Source organism: Oncorhynchus tshawytscha, linkage group LG34 (assembly GCF_018296145.1).
Source record: "Oncorhynchus tshawytscha isolate Ot180627B linkage group LG34, Otsh_v2.0, whole genome shotgun sequence".
Classification (NCBI taxonomy): domain Eukaryota; kingdom Metazoa; phylum Chordata; class Actinopteri; order Salmoniformes; family Salmonidae; genus Oncorhynchus; species Oncorhynchus tshawytscha.
In genome coordinates, this window is record NC_056462.1 from 6,202,339 (window position 1) to 6,222,640 (window position 20,302).

The 20,302-nt window shown below is 46.3% G+C and overlaps 1 protein-coding gene across 6 annotated transcripts in view; it reads left to right on the forward strand.

Annotated features, from left to right (window-relative positions):
• LOC112231799 (pericentriolar material 1 protein-like) overlaps window positions 1-20,302 on the forward strand; it is a 34,501-nt gene that overhangs the window by 12,507 nt on the left and 1,692 nt on the right. For 3 of the 6 annotated variants that reach the window (XM_042311975.1, XM_042311980.1, XM_042311976.1), the window contains exons 11-36: window positions 1,047-1,256; window positions 1,382-1,548; window positions 1,659-1,885; window positions 4,259-4,395; window positions 4,585-4,714; window positions 4,915-5,094; window positions 5,356-5,540; window positions 5,731-5,931; window positions 6,873-7,146; window positions 8,019-8,164; window positions 8,715-8,944; window positions 9,911-10,082; window positions 12,163-12,482; window positions 12,910-13,074; window positions 13,232-13,288; window positions 13,826-13,998; window positions 14,276-14,404; window positions 15,219-15,354; window positions 15,524-15,676; window positions 16,273-16,376; window positions 16,758-16,892; window positions 18,664-18,894; window positions 19,049-19,105; window positions 19,508-19,610; window positions 19,887-20,032; window positions 20,110-20,185. In XM_042311975.1, coding sequence (XP_042167909.1) covers window positions 1,047-1,256; window positions 1,382-1,548; window positions 1,659-1,885; window positions 4,259-4,395; window positions 4,585-4,714; window positions 4,915-5,094; window positions 5,356-5,540; window positions 5,731-5,931; window positions 6,873-7,146; window positions 8,019-8,164; window positions 8,715-8,944; window positions 9,911-10,082; window positions 12,163-12,482; window positions 12,910-13,074; window positions 13,232-13,288; window positions 13,826-13,998; window positions 14,276-14,404; window positions 15,219-15,354; window positions 15,524-15,676; window positions 16,273-16,376; window positions 16,758-16,892; window positions 18,664-18,894; window positions 19,049-19,105; window positions 19,508-19,610; window positions 19,887-20,032; window positions 20,110-20,185 — 4,244 coding nt within the window. The remainder of the gene's footprint in view (window positions 1-1,046; window positions 1,257-1,381; window positions 1,549-1,658; window positions 1,886-4,258; window positions 4,396-4,584; window positions 4,715-4,914; window positions 5,095-5,355; window positions 5,541-5,730; window positions 5,932-6,872; window positions 7,147-8,018; window positions 8,165-8,714; window positions 8,945-9,910; window positions 10,083-12,162; window positions 12,483-12,909; window positions 13,075-13,231; window positions 13,289-13,825; window positions 13,999-14,275; window positions 14,405-15,218; window positions 15,355-15,523; window positions 15,677-16,272; window positions 16,377-16,757; window positions 16,893-18,663; window positions 18,895-19,048; window positions 19,106-19,507; window positions 19,611-19,886; window positions 20,033-20,109; window positions 20,186-20,302) is intronic. The other 3 variants (XM_042311977.1, XM_042311979.1, XM_042311978.1) reach the window with 3 other exon arrangements.

A 20,302-nucleotide genomic window follows, 5' to 3' on the forward strand; every position in this document is an offset into this window, starting at 1 on the left:
GGACCTTCAATGCTGCAGATACTTTTTGTACCCTTCCCCAGATCTCCGCCTCGACATAATCCTGTCTCGGAGCTCTACTGGCAATTCCTTCGACCTAATTACTTGCTTTTTGCTCTGACAACTGTGGGACCTTATATAGACAGGTGTGCGCCTTTCCAAATCATGTCCAATCAATTGAATTTACCACAAATGGACTCCAAGTTGTAGAAACATCTCAAGGATGATCAATGGAAACAGGATGCACCTGAGCTCAATTTTGAGTCTCTCAGCAAAAGGTCTGAATACTTATGTAAATGATGTATTGTGTGTAGACTGAGTAATGTTGTTGTATTTAGTAAATTTTACAATAAGACTGTAACGTTTCAAAATGTGGAAAAAGTCAAGTGGTCTGAGTACTTTCCGAATGCACTGTATGTGATGGGATGTATAGACATTGCAGATAGTATGTGGATAGAATATTATACATTCTGCAATAGTTGAATAGGATGGCATTGACTAGAATACAGTATATAAATCTGAAATGAGTAAAACAGTATGGAAACATGATTAAAGTGACCAGTGCTCCATGTCTATTGGGACTACCTGGACTTGTGTGCCATAATGAATACAACTCAGTGCCGATGAAGCAAAGGAGACTAGTAGAGGGAACCAACTCAGAATATTAGCATGCACCCTTTCTATCTCTCTGGTACCGGCAGCTGAAGATCCATACTGCACTGTTCATTCAGACAAACGCTACCATCCATCACCCTTATCCCTCTTATTCATTCATCAGTTGGCGCAACAATAGATCCAATTCGTCAAGTGTCTCTCCTTCATTGATTTCAGTTGTCCGTGTATCAACCTTGGTCTCTCTCCCTATTCATTCCCCCACATTCTCTCTGAAATTTGACTCAAAAGAAAGACTTGGGATGCTTTCAATTATTGGGGGGGGGGGTGCACACTTTGGGCAGAAGGCCAATCCAATGCTTTTAAATCCTTGAGGTGGAGACATTTTTAAAACAGAATCAGGCCATTTTTAAAACAGAATCCCCCTCCCACCACAGGAAGCTGAAGGAGGTGCACAAGCGTTTGAATGAGCTGCGTGAGCTGGTACAGTACTACGAGCAGACATCGGACATGATGGTGGACACGGTCAACGAGAACGTGAAGGAGGAAGAGGAGGAGGAGGTGGAGACTGAGGAGGACGGCTCCATGCTGGAGACCATGTTCGACTCTGAGCAGGAGAACCGCCGGCCCCCCATCACAAACATCAGGTACTTAAGGGACACAGACGGAGTTGGGTGAAGTCATTATTACTCATTAGAGCTGTTTATTAGTGGGCCTTGTCCATTTCTGTTACTAAGCATCATTCAAATCCATCCCTCTTTCCCCTGGTCAGAAACCCACAGCATTCTGGGAACTGGACAGAAATGAACAGTCTGACCAACGGCCGAGGAGGAGGCAGCACCAACAACCATGCTGATGGCAGGCTCAACACCGAGTGTGAGATCAACAACCGCTCTGCAGCAGCCAACCTCCGCAGCCTCAACATCCCCTCAGCCATAGGTAGCGCAACGCACATTACATGCTTTACACCTGTACACCCCCCCCTGCTGTTTTCACACATACACACAACCCACTCATCTCACTAACCCTGATTTCTCTGGCTCCACAAGAGTGCCAGTACAACCGGCCCTACAACCAAGTCAATGACGACGATGATGACGATGCCCTGGAGGATGAAGAGGTGCGGGGGGCCAGGGGACGGGACAGCGAGGGCTCGGGGTCGAGCAGGAGGAGCAGCCTGGGGAACGATGACGCAGACTTCGCCCAAAAAGTTCACCGGCTGCAGACGGCCAAGCAGAAACTACGGCAGCTCCAGGAGCTGGTGGCCATGGTGCAGGTGAGAGGACTGACTAGAAGCAGAGAAACATAGCATAGTGCAAGTCAGTGGGACCAATCTCATCCCAAAATTTGACTCAAGTTTGCCAAAAAGCTGGATGATCAAGACTCTTGGAAGAATTTTCTATGGACAGATGATTCAAAAGTATAACTTTTTGGATGGCATGGGTCCCGTGATACCTGGCGAAAACCACTTTGCGTTACAAAGTAAGAACCTTGAACCAACAGCCAAGCATGGTGGTAGTGTGATGGTTTGGAGATGCTTTGCTGCCTCAGGACCTGGACTACTTGCCTTAATGGAAGGAACCATAAATTCTGCTCTATATCAGAATTCAACAGGGAACTTTCAGGCCATCTGTCTGTGAGCTGAAGCGCAGCTCTGTCATTCACCGAGACAGTGAGCCAAAATACACAAGTCGACATGAACATGAAAATGTCTAAAAAAAAATAGAGGTCGACCAATTTATGATTTTTCAACGCCGATACCGTTATCTAATTATTGGAGGACCAAAAAAAGTCTAACGATTTAATCAGACTATTTATTATTATTATTTTTTTTACATTTGATTTATTTGTAATAATGACAATTACAACAATACTGAATGAACACTTATTTTAACTTAATATAATACATCAATAAAATCAATTTAACCTCAAATAAATAATGAAACATGTTCAATTTGGTTTAAATAATGCAAAAACAAAGTGTTGGAGAAGAAAGTAAAAGTGCAATATGTGCCATGTAAGAAAGCTGACGTTTAAGTTCCTTGCTCAGAACATGAGAACATATGAAAGCTGGTGGTTCCTTTTAACATGAGTCTTCAATATTCCTAGGTAAGAAGTTTTAGGTTGTTATAGGACTATTTCTCTCCATACCATTTGTATTTCATTAACCTTTGACTATTGGATGTTCTTATAGACACAATTTAGTATTGCCAGTGTAACAGTATAGCTTATACGTCCCTCTCCTCGCTCGAACCAGGAACACAACGACAACAGCCACCCTCGAAGCTGCGTTACCCATGCAGAGCAAGGGGAACAACCACTCCAAGTCTCAGAGCAAGTGACGTTTGAAACGCTATTAGCGCGCACCCCGCTAACTAGCTAGCCATTTCACATCGGTTACACCAACCTCATCTCGGGAGTTGATAGGCTTGAAGTCATAAACCGTGCAATGCTTGACACACAATGAAGAGCTGCTGGCAAAACGCACGAAAGTGCTGTTTGAATGAATGCTTATGAGCCTGCTGCTGCCTACCACCGCTCAGTCAGATACTTGTATGCTCCGTCAGATTATGTGCAACGCAGGACATGCTAGATAAACTAGCAATATCATCAACCATGTGTAGTTAACTAGTGATTATGATTGGTTGATTGTTTTTTATAAGATAAGTTTAATGCTAGCTAGCAATTTACCTTGGCTTACTGCATTCGCGTAACAGGTAGTCTCCTTGTGGAGTGCAACGAGAGGCAGGGGGTTATAGCGTTGGACTAGTTAACTGTAAGGTTGCAAGCTTGGATCCCCCGAGCTGACAAGGTGAATATCTGTTCTGCCCCTGAACGAGGCAGTTAACCCACTGTTCCTAGGCCGTCATTGAAAATAAGAATGTGTTCTTAACTCGCCTACTTAAATAAAGATTAAATAAAGGTGTTAATAAAAAAAAATCGGGTGTCCAAAAATACCATTCCGATTAATCGGTCGACATCTACTAAAAAGCAATACATTTTGATGTTGTGGACTGGCCTAGTCAAAGTCCAGACCTAATCCCAATTGAGATGATGTTGTGGCAGACAAACGAGCAGTTCATCCCACAAATGTCATGGAGTTACAGCAGTTCTGCATGGAAGAGTGTTCCAAAATTCCTCCACAGCGATGTGAGAGACTGATCAACAACTACAGGAAACATTTGGTTGGAGTCATTGCACAACCAGTTATTGAGTGATGGGGGCAATCCATTTTTTCAAACGGGGGCTTTGGGTGTTGTATAAGTATGTAATTGTTGTGTTATTTGTTCACTCAGGTTCCCTTTATCTAATTATTAGGTTTTGGTTGAAGATCTGCTAACATTCAGTACAAAAAAAAAATATATATATATACATATATACAAAAAAGCAGATTATTTAAAAGGGGGCAAATACTTTTTCACAGCACGTGCGAGTAAGAACATATCAACACACACAAATAAGTCAATAATACAAAATAGACCACATGGTACAGAATCTAAAATTACCATGGTGCAGTTGACTGGTCTAGACAGTTCAGAGTGGAAGAGGACCCTTTTACAGTCCAAGAAAATAAAGAGCTGGAATTTGAGCCGTTGAAGACAGGCAATGGCCTTACGGAATAGTAACCATGTGACTTTCTGTCTCCCAGAGTGACGATACAGACGCCACCACGGCCAACGAGGACGAGGGCCTCCACCAGCAGCCCAACAACACCAGAGGTGCTGCTGCTGGCTCCTCCTCTGCAGCCAGGAGCCCCAGAGACCTCACCCTCACAGACAAAGCCAGGTTCGGAGACTCACTCACACCCATACGGAGCACTAACACACACCCGCGGTAGAAGCCGTTGAACCATCATAAGTGTATGAAAGTACCTCCGTCTATTTATAGCAGAGTGAGTGCATTTCTGCCTTTAAGCGTGTGAGAATTACACCGCCGGTGATTCTGTTTGAATCTAAAATAAGTTGTGTGTCTCAGGGAGAAGCTGTATGAGGAGAAGCTTCGTCAGCAGCAGCAGGAGTTGCAGCAGCTTCACGAGGAACGCCAGCGGCTGATGGAGATCCAAGACCAGATCCAGGACTTGCAGTGGGCCTGCCCCGACCTGCAGGTAACACACACTGAGCACACCACTCTATTTCCTGATTGATTGTGTTGAAAGGCTTTGGTGTCAGAACTTGTTTCTGACATTTTAACCTTAGTGCTCTATATCGGGAATAGGGTGTTATTTGAGAGAGCCTCGCTCTTCCTCTCTCCTATAATTCTCTTTCATACACGCTCTACCTCTCCCTCCCATCTTCTCCTCTCCAGTCGTCGGTGTCCAGCAGCACAGTGAGTCAGCAGGCCCTGATGAGGAAGGTCCCGGCTGCAACTTCCACCCCAGCCCCTGCTCCTGCTGCAGCCCCCAAAGCGAATGCTTCTCCTGCCGCCACCGCCACGCTCAAACCCACAGCCCAGGCCGCCGCAAACGCCTCTGTCACCGACAATGAGGTGGGTTCTTGATTTGTTTTTCGATTTGACAGGGTCAGTTCACAGTAATGTCAAGGATCGTATGCACATCCCACGAACTTGATGGCTCGCCAAAATCATACAGACGACTTGTAACCACCCGCTCAGTGCAAGGCTTTTCCTGAGGGTTAGCATGACCGAGTTAGCCATGGCTGGATGTCAGGGAGCTGTATAGGAGTGTGAGTTATCATGCAGATGTAACCATGAAAATAACAGCGCTCATTTACCTTCATGTTTCCCCAGCAGCTGTGGTGTGAAATGCGGCGCCACCAGATCCTGCGGGAGGAGCTGCGCCAGCGGAGGAAACACCTGGAGTCTCTGATGGCCGAGCACCAGAGGAGGAGCGGCCTCAGCGACTCCCCCTACAGGCTAGAGGACCCCGAGGGTCACGCCACCGCCGCCACGCAGCCACTCAGCAGGGACGAGAGGTGAGCGAAGCGTCACCCCCCCTAGATTAAGACCCCCAAATAATCGGGTAAATTCCATGATATGTAGATATGAAAGCATGTGATGGCTAAAAAGCATCAATCTACTTCGATCTGATACATTCAGAACGCTTCACGAGGTATCGGTGTCGTCTCTGGGTTGGGCCTTAATTGACTTTGTTACCCTCCTCAGGACCATGGCCACATGGGGCGGCTCCACCCCCTGTCAGCTGGACGAGGACTGCTACCCCTCTGAGTTGGGCGCTGAGGAAGAAGAAGAAGAGGAGGAGGATGATGAAGAAGAAGACGGAGCAGAGTCCAGCTCCAGTGATGACCTGCATTGCTACTCCACTAGGAAGCAGAGATCCTACAGCAACAGGAAGACACTGGGCAGGTCTGTGAAAGAGGCATACAAGGAAACCCATTGTTTTTCAATTAAGCATAAATATACAGGGCACAATAGTCTTAACCTCAAAGTCTATTTGATATCGAATTTTAGGAAACCTTTAGGTATAAAAAAAACTATAATATACATTGACACATATTTAACCCCGTATTTTTTTGGGGGCACAAAACTGCCTTTGTGCTTCCATGTGTTTGTAGGGGTTACCTTCAGATGAGTCACGTGACCCTTGTGGGGGTCGTAGAGCAAAGCGGCGAACACCAACGCGTTCGGGAGTCCTCTTTCCATCGCAATAGTTTGTAGGCCAAGTTTGTTCCGCCGCCACAGACGTTTTCGTGAGAAGACCAATTTCCGGGACGTCTCCTGGTCTGACTGACAACGCTGTGGCCCAGCCACCTTCCACCGCAGATGCGAAAGGCCGACATGGGTGGATTGAGATGCAGCCCATGCAAACTGATATCACTAGCTTAATTAAACTGACCGATTTAAATAAATATAAAAATATTTTTACATTTTTTATTACGGGTTCGTTAATAGACTCTTACGGATTAATCCATTGTAGTAGGGATATGAGGGGTTAGGGTTAACCTTAACCTAACTCCAGTCCAAGAGATACTTAGCCTGCAGGCTTTTGATCCACCCCGTAGGATTCTATTGATATATGGTTAAATACGGTATTCTACTGCCATTTACTTTTGTTCGTATTCTTATTTTTTACCGTTCCTTATTGTTGTCGAGAAGGAACCTGCAAGCATGCACTTCGTTGGACGATGTATACCATACGTAGCCCCCCCGTACATAATACAAATAGAACTTGAATCTTGGCATCATGAAAGTTCTGTGGGGAAAATTGGCTCTTGCATTCACAGCAGCACCCACAACTCGCTGGACACCCAATAATACATCACTCTCTCTTCGTTCTTTTTCTGCAGCAACGTTCTGAAGCCGCCCCAACAATTCGCATCCGAAGCTAGTGGCCGTCCCTCTCCCCGTTCTCGAGGCAAACAACAGCAACAATCCCACGGCGGCGTCAGCATCGGGGGTGCGAGGCGCCAGGAGAACCTACGCTGGGCGGCCGAGCTGTCCTTCCAGGAGGGTTCTGGGTCTGGGTTGGCATCACGCCACTGGCAGGAGCAGGTGGGCACACTACAGAGGCAGCTGGACTTCAGCACCAGCATGTGTCAGACCCTACTGCAGGATCAGCAGGTTGGTATAGCAGTTGGCTCACACTTCAGTCACCTCACAACAATACATAGGCTTATCTCAAACGTTTGACATGGTTGAGGCGTGCCTGATTTAGCTTGTCAGGTACGAGGCTAGCTGGCATGAGGAGTTTGCACCATTTTTGTTCTTTGTACCATCCGAGCTAAATTAAGTACCTAAAGTATTTTTAAATGTTTGGAGTACACATCCGATCCAGGTCTGAATTCTCTCTTACCAAATGAGGTACTTGAGGTTCGTTTAGCTTGCCTGGCACGTGGAGTTTGTTTCCATTTTACATGACCCAGCTAAGCCAAATAAAGTACACCAAGTATTTCAAATATTCTGGATATGATGTATTCGCCCCCTAGTCTGTTTCACCCGACCCTATAGAGAAGGTAGCAGCAATGTTTGGCATTTCTGCTCACTTTCCTTTCTGTTCAACGTCTATTACGTTTTCATAAAGTAAGTTAATAAAGACAATGTATTACTCCCGCCAGTCTTGTGTTAGAGGTGCCTAAATGGGTTTTCTCCACGTTGTCATTGATATAGCACGGTGGCGGTGACACTTATTAACCTATAGGGCATGGTGTTGAATTTATTCAGCGTGTGTCGTCCTGATGGAAATGCCAACGCTGCTATTCCTTTGTAGAAATCAGCCGTTGGCTTGAGTTCCTATTTGACTGGGTGTCAGAACTTGTATGTGGAAACCAACTGACGGACAGGTTCATGAATACCATTCTGTTCTCTCTCTCTCCCCTCTTTCTCCTGCCCTTCTCTCTCTATCCGTCTTTCAAACTAACTTTCTCTCTCTATATACACACACACACATTCTTTCTACATCCTCTCACTCTCCTACCCGTTTCCCCCCCCTCCAGACGTTGTCCTACATGCTCCAGACCCTGCTGACAGGACCGCACAACGCGCTGCCCAACAACCTATCCTCCCCCCAGGTTCACCTGGTCATGCACCAGCTCAGCCAGTGTTACACACAGCTGGCCTGGCAGCAGAACAACGTCGAAAGGTAGACCGAACACACCGCTACAGACCAATAAAAAATCGACTAGAAAAACGTATTCAAACGCTCTTATCCAAAGCGACTTACAGTAGTGAGTGCATACATTTTTGTTCTGGTCCTCCATGGGAATCGAACCCACAACTCTGGCACTACAAGCGCCATGCTCTACCAACTGAGCCACACGGGACCCATTTGACACAGATGATGTACAACAAACATTGCACCATATTTGAGCAATATACTGCAGCTTATTCTCATCTGAAGTCCCCAGAAATGTTACTAATATGTTAATGTCACTGGCTGAATGTACTGCATGAGGGATATTATCAGCGTGTAAGCCAGACCTTACAATTCAGTTTATGAACATTTTATTTATTGCAGCTTTGGCTTGTTAGGTTCACACGCATGTCATGTCTACGTTAATGCATAGTCAATTAACCGTGATTGGCTATCTGCAGTATATGTGAACATAACATCAGGCTTAAACATGACTTGTGAATACATGAATGTGATTTATGTTTTAACACTAACTTGCCTGTATCCTGTTTGTTCCCAGACTGAAACTGGTGCTGAGCGACCTGCTCCGTCAACAACAGCAGCAGCTGTCTTCGTCTTCAGGTCAGCAGCCCCAGAACCAGGGCTCCACGTCCCGGGACTCCGGCAGTGCCTGTCCCCCCCTCTCCCCCACCAGCCTCTTTCTCCCCTTCACCACCTCCATGCCCCCCTCTGTCAACCAGGCCCTCAACCTGCCTCCCGGCCTGGCTGGATTCTCTCCCTTCTCCTCCGGTATGCCTTCAAACTTCCATCCTTCAATCCAATGTTTTTAGATCCTTCCTCGATGTTATGAAGTATCTGTTTTTGTACGAGTGACAGTTTTCTCAAAACAGCCTGAATTTGTCAGGGCATGGACTCTCTAAGGTGTTGAAAGCACTACACAGGGATGCTGGCCCATGTTGACTCCAATGCTTCCCACGGTTGTCAAGTTGGCTGGATGTCCTTTTGGGTGGTGGACCATTTTTGAGACACACTGTAAACTGTTGAGTGTGTGAACCCCAGTAGCGTTGCAGTTCTTGACACAAACCGATGTGCTTGGCTCCTACTACCATACCCCGTTCAAAGGCACTTAAATTCTTGCCCATTCACCCTCTGAATGGCACACATACAAAATACATGTCTCAAGGTTTAACCTGTCTCCTCATAGCTTTCACCTGATCAGTCTGTCATGGAAAGAGCAGGTGTTCTAAATGTTTTGTGCAGTTAGTGTGGTGTGCAAAAATGTATCAATTGTTTTTGTAATAATGTCATAGAAGGCAGTCTTCTACAATACCTGTCACCTTGACCCAGTTCATGTCAGAGGTTTGCTTTAGAAATTGAGAAGCTCTGGCACAGAGGGCATACTGGAATACTAGGAGACATTCCTGATTTGATGCACTTTTAATAAAGTTGTTTCCAGGTCACAATATACGCAGGTTGATGTTTGTCAGTCTTGTCCAGGAGGCAGAACTGAGCTATTTTATTTTTTAATTGATTTTTTCCCCCCCCTTAAATAAGCCAGTGAAAATGGTCTATATTGTAATAATTCATAAGAGCTTTTGGTCTTAATTTAAGGTCAAGGTTAGGCATTAGGGATAGCAGTTGGAGCTAGCTTTTGTGACTTTGGCCTCCAGAACCAGATTCATAATGGAAAAACCGTTAACCTGCACAATATACCTCAATATGTGTGCTCACTTCATTTCTTTCTCTCCTCCACAGGGTTTAACTTCAACCCCCTGTTCCCTTCTGCTATGGGTGAGTTCCTTCAGAGTGCTGGTGGCCAAGCCAGCCCAGACAACCAACAGCAGCAGCAGCTGGATCCCAACACCTCAGAGTACTTGAGCTTCCCCCCGCCCCTACAACGCTCCCCACTCAACACTGTAGACAAAAGGTGTGCCTAGTGATGGGAGGAAAAAAACATTTTGGACAATAATATCAACGTTTGACTCCCAAGTATCGATTTTGTAAAATCGATGTAGGTTGCGTTAGCTAGCGCTAGTCGGCTGTACATGTGCCCAAAACCCCAGTATTTTTCATGTTCTGTCTTTTTTTAAAGTAGTTAGCCAACATGTTTTCAGCACTTCTATTTCCCTGACTGATCAAAACGAGTTTTCTCATGCTCTCTCTGGTCCCTCTGTAGCAGGCATATAGTGAGCAATATGTTTGGAACATCAAATCGCAGTCGAATCGCAATACATATTGTATTGGCACCTAAGTATCGTGATATCGTATCGTGATGTCCCTGGCAATTCCCAGCCCTAGTGTGTGTGTATGCAAAGAATGAAAGGCATACAGTGAGGGGAAAAGCGTATTTGATCCCCTGCTGATTTTGTATGTTTGCACACTGACAAAGAAATGATCAGCTTATAATTTTAATGGCTGGTTTATTTGAACAGTGAGAGACGGAACCACAAAAAAATCCAGAAAACTATGTTATAAATTGATTTGCTTTTTAATAAGGGAAATAAGTATTTGACCCCTCTGCAAAACATGACTTAGTACTTGGTGGCAAAACCCTTGTTGGCAATCAGAGGTCAGACGTTTCTTGTAGTTGGCCACCAGGTTTGCACACATCTCAGGAGGGGTTTTGTCCCACTCCTCTGCAGATCTTCTCCAAGTCATTAAGGTTTCGAGGCTGATGTTTGGCAACTCGAACCTTCAGCTCCCTCCACAGATTTTCTATGGGATTAAGGTCTGGAGACTGGCTAGGCCACTCCAGGACCTTAATGTGCTTCTTCTTGAGCTACTCCTTTGTTGCCTTGGCCGTGTGTTTTGGGTCATTGTCATGCTGGAAGACCCATCCACGACCCATTTTCAATGCCCTGGCTGAGGGAAGGAAGTTCTCACCCAAGATTTGACGGTACATGGCCCTGTCCATCGTCCCTTTGATGCGGTGAAGTTGTCCTGTCCCCTTAGCAGAAAAACACCCCCAAAGCATAATGTTTCCACCTCCATGTTGGATGGTGGTGATGGGGTTCTTGGGGTCATAGGCACCATTCCTCCTCCTCTAAACACAGCAAGTTGAGTTTATGCCAAAGAGACCCATTTTGGTCTCATCTGACCACAACACTTTCACCCAGTTGTCCTCTGAATCATTCAGATGTTCATTGGCAAACTTCAGACGGGCATGTATATGTGCTTTCTTGAGCAGGGGGACCTTGTGGGCGCTGCAGGATTTCAGTCCCTCACAGCGTAGTGTGTTACCATTTTGTTTTTCCTTGGTGACTATGGTCCCAGCTGCCTTGAGGTCATTGACAATATCCTCCCGTGTAGTTCTGGGCTGATTCCTCACCGTTCTCATGATCATTACAACTCCACGAGGTGAGATCTTGCATGGAGCCCCAGGCCGAGGGAAATTGACAGTTCTTTTGTGTTTCTTCCATTTGCAAATAATCACACCAACTGTTATCACTTTCTCACCAAGCTGCTTGGCGATGGTCTTGTAGCCCATTCCAGCCTTGTGTAGGTCTACAATCTTGTCCCTGACATCCTTGGAGAGCTATTTGGTCTTGGCCATGGTGGAAAGTTTGGAATCTGATTGACTGATTACTTCTGTGGACAGGTGTCTTTTATACAGGTAACAAACTGAGATTAGGAGCACTTCCTTTAAGACTGTGCTCCTAATCTCAGCTCGTTACCTGTATAAAAGACACCTGGGAGCCAGAAATCTTTCTGATTGAGAGGAGGTCAAATACTTATTTCCCTCATTAAAATGCAAATCAATTTATAACATTTTTGACGTGTTTTTCTGGATTTTTTTGTTCTGTCTTTCACTGTTCAAATAAACCTACCATTAAAATTATAGACTGATCATTTCTTTGTCAGTGAGCAAATGTACAAAATCAGCAGGGGATCAAATACTTTTTCCCCCTCACTGTACTTCATTACTACTTAGTTCTGTTACTCTCGGACAAAATAAAAATCCTTCATTAGTCCAACCTTCTTTCTCTTGTCTGTATCCATCCCACCAGGCCCCAGAAGCAGAATGAAGGAAGCAGCAGTGGTGGCCATGAATCTGGCTGGCTCAACGTCTCCCAGCCGCCAGCTCCTATCAACAAATCCCCCTCCCCTCTACCCTATAGAGGGGCTAACATCCCCCGGCCCCAGGCCTTCGACCAGGCCTCCCAGGAGAGCTTCAGCAGCATGCCGGACCCAGCTGACCCCACCACCGTCACCAAGACCTTTAGGGCAGGACGTAAGGTCTCTGCCCAGGCCTGCCTGGCCTCCCGCGACAAGACGCCCAACTCCAAGAGGAGGACCCGGCGGGCCAAGGGACACCACAAGAACATGGGTATGATCCCCTGCTGATTTTGTACATTTGATCATTTCTTTGTCAGTGAGCAGTCTCTATAATTTTAATGGTAGTGTCGGGACATGCAGTGGTTTATATTGAGCGCTTTTTCTCGAACTTGACATTTTCCTTCCTTTCCGGCAGCTCAGTTAGGAAGGCCGGGAGGTAACTCGCTCCAACCACCACCACTGTGTAGCACCTGCCTGTTGATATATTTAAACCCTAAGAATAGATATTTGAAGACCTCTCAATATTTAGGAGATGAGCTGAAATGGTATTGCTCAAGGTGACTTGGTCAACACTATCTATGCAATAGACGAGTGCAGAAAGTTTTATTTTTTAACAAATGATGTGTAAATGTTTTTCACACATTCTCCCCTCGATTTGTTTTGAATGTTTCTCTTTCCTTGCTTGTGTGTATCTCCAGGAGTGGAGAGTGACAGCGTGTCCAGCACGGCCGACTTTGTCCAGGAGAGGGCGCCGCAGCCCCATCGTCAGCGGGATCAAAACCAGAGCCTGCTGGACAAACTGACCCAGGAGAAACTGGACAGCAAGACCAAGACCGGCAACAAGCCCAACGACCTCTCCTCCGGTACAAAACCTTGACCCGATCACACCACACCTTGTCCACTCACATCTTTAGTTTAATTATCATTTTTTAATTTGGTTTATGTCCTCACCTTTTTCGTAATGTGACCATTTTACATTTATTTATGTCGTCACTTTTTTGTTGTTGATTTTCCTCACAGCGTATGCTTGGAGAACACCTTTCCTTTCTAACAGAATTGCATGCACTGAAGTGCCAGGTAAACTCACTCCTAGCACACAGCTAAGCACCAGCTAACACTGATTGTCACTGATTGAAGTTCTGAGTTTTTTGTAACAACTTTTGTTTAATATCGGTCTTACAAGCAACCTTTAACCTTGGAATCTCTGGCTTGATCTAATATACTTGGCATTCTAATTGGCTTTAAAATATATATATATTTTTTAATGCAATTGCTTTTTCTTTCACATTTAAGAACATATAACCTGAAATCTGGTACAATGTATTGGATTGTACAGTATCATTGCCTTTGATTAAAACCGTACATTGCTCTTAGAGAACTACTCGGTGTGCAGGCTTTTTCTTCAACCCTACTCTTGACACATCTGATTCAGCTAATCAAGGTCCTGATGAAGGTATGTTTCAGCAGGGCTGGAGCTAAAGCCTGCAACACCACCGCTTCACTACTGGATGGAAACCTGAGATTATATACCCAATAGACTGCCACATATGACTGCTTCTTATTACTTGCGACAACATCTTCTAGAGTGTCTGTCTTGCGGTTTAACACCTCCAGGTGCCAGCAGTGACTTCTCCCTGTTCGAGGCCCTTAGGGAGACCATCTACTCAGAGGTGGCCACACTCATCTCCCAGAACGAGTCGCGGCCCCACTTCCTCATCGAGCTCTTCCACGAGCTGCAGCTGCTCAACACCGACTACCTGCGCCAGAGGGCACTCTACTCCCTACAGGTGAACACGTCCGATTGAGGATCTTGTGCTGATCCTGGACCAGCACTCCTACTCTGAGACTGTAAATAGTATTTCATACAATATATGGGTGAAGTTCATAGGAATGGATACAAGCCACAAGAAGCTGCTGATAAAGATCTGAGGGGTTGAAATGTTGTCGATAAATTACGTAGGAGTGTCGAATGTTTATTTTTTTCTCATAATGTACAGCTCTTTGTAACCTTCCTTGCTGTTGGATTCTCATGTTTAACCATGTCTCTCTGCTGTTGACCGCTAGGACATAGTGACCAGGCACTTGACGGACAAGAGTGCGGCCGAGGACCAGGCCTCCCTGGGTCCCGTGGCCTGGGCGGCCGGCTCCCAGTCAGAGCTCACCCCAAGTGAGAGCCTGGCCACCAGCGACGGGGTGAGACAGACGGATATACGCACACAGGCATATATACACACACACACCTGCTGCCTCATTAAATCACTTGCCTGTCATATCTCCCACTCCCTCCTTTCTCTTTTCAAATTTTCCAAAGCTCTCTTTTCTCTAGCTCGCTCTCTCCCATAGCTCATTCTCGACACCTCTCACTTTCTCTCAACATCTCTCGCTCTCTCCAGCCATCCATCTTAAACACTGCCCATCTATTTCTCTCTCTCTCTCTCTCTCTCTCTCTCTCTCTCTCTCTCTACCTCTCTCTACCTCTCTCTACCTCCTTTGTTCTCCACCCCCCACTCTCGTCTTTGATATCCAGTGTTCCAGTTGTCAGAAAGGTTGTGCCTTGCAGCCCATCCGTCAATCTGAGCGAAGCGTTGCAGTTGCTGCCTGCCGGACAGATTAGATGTGTGGCTGTGCAGGTCTTTGTTCTAGCCCAGGTCCCCGGAGGTTTTGCTAAATTAGAACCATCCCTTTTGTAAATCACTCCTTTGTTCCCCAGTGATGGATGAGATGCCCGATTCCCCATGTTAGGAGAAAAGGATACAAGGGAAGATGCTCTGCCCATTGTTTTTAGTCTATTGCATCCCTCACTGATTTCACGAGAGGGAACAGGCGCAAAATACGTCAAGGGAGTTTAGCAGAGCTGTCTCTGAAATGAATCAGTTCCCCCTCGTTCGAGACAATGATGGATGAATGGGTTCTCATTTTGGAAATGGTCTTTTTTCCCCCCTTTTCTCTAAATCGTGTTTGTGGTTGAGTAGTGTAACTGAATTCCCTTTTTACCTCTGTCTCTCAGGACGTGTCGGAGAAGAATATCCGGGTCATCAAGCATCACGACCCGAGTAAGAGGCGGAATGATGCAGAATCGTTGGACAACGAGAGCACCCTGTCCACCACCTCCAACCTGGAGCCGTTCGCTAACGACGATTTAGGTAAAAAAATAAATAATGCGCAATCAAAAATGCACACAGTGCTCTAATATACAGCACATTAGGTCAAAGGACAACTTTAGCTTGTGGTAACTTTACGTGAATGTATTATCCCTCATTGCTCTTCTAATATCCTTCTCTTGCTCTCTCCTGCCCCTTGCTGTGCTGCCAGGTAACACAGTGATCCACTTAGACAAGGCTCTCGCCAGGATGAGGGAGTATGAGCGCATGAAGCTCAAGGCTGAGCTTAGTCCCAACACCACTGCTGCTACTGCCTCTGAGGCCTCTGCTAACTCTTCTGCTAGCGCTGCTCAGCTGCTGGAAGGTACACATCTCTCGCTCTCTCTCGGCGGCTCTCTCGCTCTCTCTCGGCGGCTCTCTCGCTCTCTCTCGGCGGCTCTCGCTCTCTCTCGGCGGCTCTCGCTCTCTCTCGGCGGCTCTCGCTCTCTCTCGGCGGCTCTCGCTCTCTCTTGGCGGCTCGCGCTCTCTCTCGGCGGCTCTCGCTCTCTCTTGGCGGCTCTCGCTCTCTCTTGGCGGCTCTCGCTCTCTCTTGGCGGCTCTCGCTCTCTCTTGGCGGCTCTCGCTCTCTCTCGGGCTCTCGCGCTCTCTCTCGGCGGCTCTCGCGCTCTCTCGGCGGTGCCGGCACGTTCGAGTCGAGACGTTGCTCTCGTCGAGAGACGTCGACCTCGTTCTCCGATCTTGTGGTCGGAGGGTGTGAGCACTCCCACTAGTGGTTCCAAGTGCAAAGTACTTTGGCTGTTTGCAGTCTCATGTAGAGGCTGTGAATTGTGCCATCTCACCCTCTTAGTAAAGAAAAATGGGACGTGGCAATGGTGTGCTGAGCTGTTTAGTTTTCTCTTGATGCCAGCTTACAAAACGCACACCTCAGATGGGTGATAATAAGTGTGCATGTGTGTAAAGGTGCGGGAGTCTGGTCAGGTGACGTCCACTGTCCCCAGATCGACACCCAGCAGCTGGATCGACAGATTAAGGCCATCATGACTGAAGTCATCCCCTTCCTCAAGGTAGGACACTCAATACTCTATAGTGGTCTCCCTTTTGTCTCCTCTCCATTTATACTAGGGGTGGTCAATCCTTATCCTGGAAAGCTACTGGTTTGGATGTGCAGGCTTTTGTTCCATATTTATTCTACATTTGGAGTGAGAGTCGAAATATTCTTATGTTACGTCTTGTGTGACTTGAGCAATGATTCACATTATGTTCTAGGAACAGACATTTCACGCTTGGCAAAAGCCCTTGTTTCTGCCTTAGCCAACCTGTTGATGTCCCAACAAACAATTTGACAAAGCTAGCATGCTTGAATCCAGCAGCAATGTGGTACCCAGGCTAGCAATGTAATATGTTGTTAAAGGCAAAGCCCTGAAAGAGGTTTTGTGGTCTGTCAGGAGCACATGGACGAGGTGTGTTCCTACCAGCTGCTGACGTCGGTGCGACGCATGGTGCTCACCCTCACCCAGCAGAACGACGAGAGCAAGGAGTTTGTACGCTTCTTCCACCGACAGCTGGGAGGCATACTGCAGGTATGATAAGCATTTTTTTCCCACCTTTATTTAACCAGGTAGGCTAGTTGAGAACAAGTTCTCATTTACAACTGCGACCTGGCCAAGATAAAGCATAGCAGTATGAACCGACAACAACACAGAGTTACACATGGAGTAAACAATAAACAAGTCAATAACACAGTAGGGAAAAAAAGAGTCTATATACATTGTGTGCAAAAGGCATTAAGGTAGGCAATAAATAGGCCATAGAAGCGAATAATTACAATTTAGCAGATTAACACTGGAGTGATAAATGATCAGATGATCATTTGCAAGTAGAGATACTGGTGTGCAAAGGAGCAGAAAAGTAAATAAATAAAAACGGTATGGGGATGAGGTAGGTAAATTGAGTAGGCCAGTACATCAGGAGACGTGGAGGAGGCTGTAGGAGGGCAACAACCCAGCAGCAGGACCGTTACCTCTGCCTTTGTGCAAGGAGGAGCACTGCCAGAGCCCTGCAAAATGACCTCCAGCAGGCCACAAATGTGCATGTGTCTGCTCAAACGGTCAGAAACAGACTCCATGAGGGTGGTATGAGGGCCCGACGTCCACAGGCGGGGGTTGTGCTTACAGCCCAACACCGTGCAGGACGTTTGGCATTTGCCAGAGAACACCATGATTGGCAAATTCGCCACTGGCGCCCTGTGCTCTTCACAGATGCAAGCAGGTTCACACTGAGCACGTGACAGAGTCTGGAGACGCCGTGGAGAACGTTCTGCTACCTGCAACATCCTCCAGCATGACCGGTGTGGCGGTAGGTCAGTCATGGTGTGAGGTGGCATTTCTTTGGGGGGCCGCACAGCCCTCCATGTGCTCGCCAGAGGTAGCCTGACTGCCATTGGGTACCGAGATGAGATCCTCAGACCCCTTGTGAGACCATATGCTGGTGCGGTTGGCCCTGGGTTCATCCTAATGCAAGACAATGCTAGACCTCATGTGGCTGGAGTGTGTCAGCAGTTCCTGCAAGAGGAAGGCATTGATGCTATGGACTGGCCCGCCCGTTCCCCAGACCTGAATCCAATTGAGCATATCTGGGACATCATGTCTCGCTCAATCCACAAGCACCACAGACTGTCCAGGAGTTGGCGGATGCTTTAGTCCAGGTCTGGTAGGAGATCCCTCAGGAGACCATCCGCCACCTCATCAGGAGCATGCCCAGGCGTTGTAGGGAGGTCATACAGGCACGTGGAGGCCACACACACACTACTGAGCCTCATTTGGACTTGTTTTAAGGACATTACATCAAAGTTGGATCAGCCTGTAGTGTGGTTTTCCACTTTAATTTTGAGTGTGACTCCAAAATCCAGACCTCCATGGGTTGATAAATTTGATTTCCATTGATCATTTTTGTGTGATTTTGTTGTCAGGACATTCAACTATGTGAAGAAAAAAGTATTTAATAAGAATATTTCATTCATTCAGATCTAGGATGTGTTATTTTAGTGTTCCCTTTATTTTTTTGAGCAGTGTATATTATCCAGAAATATTGGTTCAGCCATTTTAAAATAAATAGTATCAGCAAAGATTTGTATAACTAAACCAAGATAGGCTGTGGTCTGTCGTTTCCAATGGGAACAAATGAGCCATAGTGGTCTGAACAAGCAAGGCTGGGGGCAGAGCCAAGCCAAACAGTTGTATGGGTGTGCAGCTTTCTTAGATTTTCTCAACACCTATACTGTCTATTATCTAGTGCTGTTTTAGCTTAACGTTATTGTCAAAATTGAGCCCGAAGTTTCTCCCTCCCCCTCAGGACTCTCTGAGTAAGTTTGTAGGACGTACTCTAAAGGACTGTGGCGAGGACCTGCTGGTGGAGATCTCTGAAATCCTGTTTAACGAGCTGGCCTTCTTCAGACTCATGCAGGACCTGGACAGCAACAGCAGTAGTACTGCTACTATAGCTAACTCCCAAGCCAGACACAAGAACCACAGGAGACGATCCCCTAATAATAACCAAGTCAAGCGTGAACACAGGAATAATGAGGTAGGTGGGGGGGGGAATAGGGGTGAGTGTGTTTTCATATTGGGTGTGTGTGTGTGTGTGTGTGTGTGTGTGTGTGTGTGTGTGTGTGTGTGTCATTCGATCTGACTAAATAAGGGAATCAATTTCAAGACTGAACATTTCCATCTACTTTCAGGAGAACAAGTCGCCGGCGGTCGAGAAGTCCTTTTCCCCAGTGTATCTTGAAGACAAAGTGAGGAAATCAACATTCAACATCTGATTTTCTAGTGCGGTTTCAAGCCAGATCTCTCTTTTTAGACTACACATCGTGTAGCACAGGGGTGTCAAACTCATCAAATGTTATATTTCTTTGTCGCCAAACGTTTTTGGCATTTTCGACCCTCCCTAAATGTGTAGCTTTAATTTCAGTGATTATTAGCTGGACACTATGAATGTAGGTCCATTATAATTTTACAGTTTCAATTTGGTTTAGTCATTTGGAAGTATATTTAGTTTGTTTTCTACCCCCCCCAAAATGTTTTGGGGGGTAGAAAAGGTCGGAAAGGTCATTTGACACCCCTAGTGTAGTCTAAAGGTTGGGGTTAAGGATAGTGTAAATGTCTTAAATAACTTTACATCTCACTCTGTGTGACAGGATGAAGACGAGACAGAGCAGAAAGAGACCGAGAGGAAGGACAGCAGGAGCAGCGAGACCTCTGAGATGGAGGACGATGGAGAGAGTCTGCCTCTCTCTATTAGTGAGTGAACACTACAATACGAGAAGCCACAATTAGCCTAAACGCTTCTCTGCAAAGTGAGTTAGTTCAACCACTGTAACTACTAGAGGAAGCTTGTGATTGACTGTTCTGCAGGTTCACAATGGAGGATTTGTTGTGAATCTTTCTGGTCAAATCGTTACAACTCCCGCCAATCTATTTCCAACCAAGTAAACCCCTACTAGGATTTATGACGAGTGCCACACCCTAAACTAGTCATCTCCCAGTGCTTAACCCTTCATGGTTGTTCTTTGCCAGGTCTGTCCAAGGCGGAGACCCAGGCCCTGACAAACTACGGCAGTGGGGAGGATGAGAACGAGGTGGAGGAGATGGAGGAGTTTGAAGCTGAGCCCCAGGACGTCCAGACCTCCCTGCAAGCTAGCAATGACGGAGTCGAGCAACGGGTTAGGACACGTGCCCACACACACTCAGTACACACACTTCCACTAGACTCTCGTTACCATCTTCTCCTGTATTTCAGGGAGCAGCAAATGAAGTCCCAGCAAATGGAAACCGAGAGACAAAGTCAGACCAAGAAAGCTCTGAGAGTAACGATGGTAAGAACGCTCACTGTTGTGTTTTCTGTCTCTTTAGTTTTTAGTCAACCACAATACTACCTGTTTTTCTTTTCATCTACCTTTTGCTGTGTACATAGTCCACATTTTGATAAATGG